This window comes from Lactuca serriola, chromosome 9 (genome assembly GCF_051521515.1).
Source record: "Lactuca serriola cultivar US96UC23 chromosome 9, Lser_US96UC23_V15, whole genome shotgun sequence".
Lineage (NCBI taxonomy): Eukaryota > Viridiplantae > Streptophyta > Magnoliopsida > Asterales > Asteraceae > Lactuca > Lactuca serriola.
Window position 1 is genome coordinate 171620473 of NC_136416.1, and position 4288 is coordinate 171624760.

At 36.6% G+C, this 4288-nt stretch overlaps 1 protein-coding gene across 1 annotated transcript; it reads left to right on the forward strand.

Annotated features, from left to right (window-relative positions):
• Positions 1–1166: 1166 nt before the first annotated feature.
• LOC145072866 (uncharacterized) lies at positions 1167–4030 on the forward strand. Its single transcript, XM_079019352.1, has one exon. The coding sequence runs from the start codon at positions 1182–1184 to the stop codon at positions 3897–3899; it is 2718 nt and encodes a 905-aa protein (XP_078875478.1). The 5' UTR covers positions 1167–1181; the 3' UTR covers positions 3900–4030.
• The last annotated feature ends 258 nt before the right edge of the window (positions 4031–4288 follow it).

The window sequence follows — 4288 nt, forward strand, 5'->3', positions numbered from 1 at the left end:
TATGAAGAAGCATTTCCATTTCAAATGAAGCAAGATGAAAATACAATAAAGCTAGTAATGCCTAATATCAGAGTTGAAGATTTATGTGAAGATCATCATACTTCTGTTCCATCTTCTAATGATACTTCTCAAGATGAGTTTTTCACAACACATGAAGATGATTTCTTACCTTCAGATGATTATGATCCAGATCATGTTGATATTGGTGATGATGATCAAGTCAATACCAATAATAATATTTCACTCTTCATCTCAATCGCAAAGTTCTTCATCTTCATCAGATAATGCTCCCAAGAACAATACCAGAACAAGAATAAAACCCGTTTGGCATCAAGATTACATAATGCATTGCATAGTAGATAACAATCAAAGTTCAAAAACTTAGTCTTCACCCCATTATCCACCTACATTCCCATACATACAATCTGAGTTACTCACAGATTGTCATAAAAGGTGAAAATGATGATTTTATTGCTTTGGTGGTTTATGTAGATGATGTTTTGATAACAGGTCCAAGTTGGACCTTCATGATATTCATCAAGGTGCAACTTGAGGGGAGGATGTCAATATTTATCATGTGCTAATCACGTGCTAATTATTCTGTTATAATTCAGTTAGAATTAGTTAGCTTGATAGTTAGTTTATTCAACCATAGTTAACTCATTTATATTTGTTATAAATGGATTCCTTTCATTGTTGTAATGAGTACACTGATAAATACACAAACTCTTACATCACAATTCTCTCTTTACAATTCATATCTCATATCTTGAAAACCTTTTCTTTCAAAAAAGCAAATAAATAATTCCTTCGTGCAAACAACAATGAATGGGTTCTTTCAAAACTTCAACTGGTTTCATCGTCCCTAAAAGAGTTTTGTTTCTTATATCTTATAAATATCCTGAATTTGCTTTTAATTTTTGAATTTAAGTTGTGATTTTGCTTTTGCTTCAACTATAAGCTTGATTTTGGTTTTGGTTAAATGTGCTTTGCTTTTATGATTTATTTATGAACTGGTCATCGATTCATTGTGACAACTTAATAGTTAAAGACTGTTAATTGTTAAAGTTGACCGACCATAGATCAAAACCAGTCTATATCAAAATCCAATGTAGTTTCTTTCTTGGAAGGTGTCAGTTTGACCCACTCCCCACAATCCATTGACCAATTAATCACACTATATGACTATAAGACAAAGCATAATCAACGATCAACCATCACTCATTCCAGCCATGAATCCTTCACTCTTTCCATCAAAAATCCTTTCCATTCCCTTCATCACCATCACCATCTTCATCCTTATTACAACAGTCTTTTCCTCAACTAAAACGATCTCCTATTCCGATCACTGCAATTCCTTCGTTCCTGAAGCCATTCCGACCACCATCACATACACCCGATTCCCATCTCTCAAAACCTTAACCAGTCATTACACCGGTGCTCAAAACATTCTCGACCCAGATTCACTCTCACAAAGATTCATCCAATTTAGACCCATAAATAGAATCTTCAAAACAAACACCTCCAACACATACAAAACCCAAGCTCAATTAACTTTCGCTTCATCAAATATATACCATTTCCAATCTAACCATTCACGATTTGATCGTCCATTGGTGTTTAACTTAGATGGGTTCTTGTCAGTTTCCACAAATAAGCTTTGTATGGTTGGATCCGCACGTTGGTTTTCCAAAAAAGGTAAACGTTTGAAACTTGATGCTGTTCTGAAGCTTAATTTACCTAAGCTTATGAATATAAATACTAGCTTAGTCGGTGGAATCTTGGCGAGTTTAGCTTCGCCTCATGATTCCGATTACTTTGAGCCGATTTCATTGATGGGATTCCCTGAAGTGGGTCTTTTGAAATACAAATATTCGTTGGTTGCCAATGAAGATTGTAATGGGGCAAACGGAAACGAACATTCAGTCGCTAGGATGGAATCTTTAGACTTATGTTCAAAGTTAGCGTATCAATTCAAGATTTACCGGTTGGAAAATCAAGGTATTGGGTACCCTTTTTTGTCGTTGTATGGGTTTCAGTGTTCATTGGAAGAACAAAAGTTGCGCTTTTTAGTAGAATTTCAAAACACAAGTTATCCCCGTTGGTACCAATCTTTCAATCCAAATGTAACGTTAATTGGCGATGGAACATGGAATAGAGCAAAAAACGAGCTTTGCATAGTAGCTTGTCGTATCTTGAATCAGAGTGATCCTTTGGGAAGTGCTCATGTTGGAGATTGTTCGATCAGGTTGACCTTATGGTTCCCTGAAGTTCGGTCAATCAAAAACACACATACCACCGAAGGTCAAATTTGGTCAACCAAGAAAACCGATGATGTCGGGTACTTTAAACCAATCAAGTTTCAAAGCTTTGATCATAGTTCGGAGAATTACGGGTCAAAGTATGAGTTTACAAAATTGGAGAAAGTAAGACAAATTTGCCCTCGAGCAGATGTTGGTAAAAGGGAAGGGGTTGTGTACCCGTCGGGGTATAGTCGGGATATGACTTTTGACATGTCTGTCAAGTCCAGAAACATGAATTCCATGGGTTATGCGTTTCCGATCTTTGTCGGGAATCAGTTCTACAACTCGTATGAAGCTTTGGATTCAAATTTTAGTCCATGGCAGGCCACCAGTCACACCGGTCCGATGAACATAAGCTATGAGATTGGCTTCCGAATGTTTGCTAATTCAACATCGGAATCGGAAAGCGGGATTCCGTCGTTATCGTTAACTAAAAACGGTAGAGTTGAGATATCGGCAGAGGGGTTTTATGATAGTGAAACGGGAAGACTTTGTATGGTTGGTTGTCGAAATCTCCCTTCATCCGAGAAGAACTCGAAAAATGAGTCTTTCGATTGCGAGATTCTGGTGCAATTCCAATTCCCGAGTACCAATGGGAATAATGGAAGTGTTTTAATCAAGGGAAGCATAGAAAGCTTACGTGAAAAGACAGATGTTTTGTATTTCGACAATTTAAATGCCGTTTCTCTCGCTTACACTAAACTCGAAGCCATGGAATCGATATGGAGAATGGATTTGGAAATCATATTGGACTTGATTTCACGGACACTTTCGTGTCTTTTCATCGTCCTTCAACTCTTTCATATAAAAAAGAATCCCGAAATGATTCCATTGATTTCGGTTTTGATGATGGTGATTCTTACACTTGGGTACATGGTTCCTTTAGTGTTGAATTTCGAGGCAATGTTTTCAAACACTCGTTACCCTCAAAACATTCCACTCGGGGGTAGTGGTGGATTGCTTGAAGTGAATGAAGTGATTGTGAGGATAGTGACAATGGTAGCTTTCATTTTGCAATTCCGTCTCCTCCAATTGACATGGACTAAAAAACTTGGGAATGGTGATAAAAACGGAAACGGAAAGAGTCATTGGAATCATGAGATATGGACTCTGGTACTCTGTTTTCCGGTTTATATAGTTGGTGGATTGATGATGTTTCTAACGAATTGGAAGAACAATGATTATATTATCTCAAGTAATCGATCAATCTTGGGTGATTTGAGGTCTTATGCGGGGTTAACACTAGATGGATTCTTGTTTCCACAAATCGTACTTAACATTTTTCAGATTTCAAAAGGGAATGCTTTGTCTTATTTGTTTTACATAGGGAACACTTTTGTTCGATTACTACCTCATGCGTATGATCTTTATAGGGGTGAAGAGAACATAAGTCACCAGTTTCATCGGTTCTATCTGTATGCAAATCCAGGAGCAGATTTCTACTCACCTTCTTGGGATGTGTTCATTGCTTGTGGAGGTTTTGTGTTTGCAGTGATCGTGTTCTTGCAGCAACGTTTTGGTGGTCGATTTATGCTTCCAAAGAGATTCCGGGAGACTGTGGGGTATGAAAGGGTTCCTGTGGTAAGCAATGAGTAATTGATCAATCAAAGTTTCCAGGGTTTGTAATAGTTTTTCTCTTCATGACAGAGTATAATTTCCACTTCCTGTAATAGTTTTTCTGCTTACTAAATACTCAATAATATATGCATTATTATGTTTCTAGTCAATTCTAGATCTCAATTCGTAGATCAAACTATCGAACTGTTTGCAAAAGAAACTAGTCACAAGAACGATATGTCGTGTGTTATTACAAAAAAATGTATAAAAGAGAAACGCTACCCAAGTGTAGCGATTATGTTGGAAAATGATATAATATTTTATAACAAACTTAACAATTATCATAAAATAAATAAACTTAATGTGTAAAATGAATCTCCATGTCAAAAGGCATGGGAGTTATGCTCGTTATATAGTCGAGATAATTA

Bases quoted from the DNA above. Each gene is read 5' to 3' on its own strand.
- LOC145072866 (XM_079019352.1), top strand. From the start codon at position 1,182: ATGACTATAAGACAAAGCATAATCAACGATCAACCATCACTCATTCCA.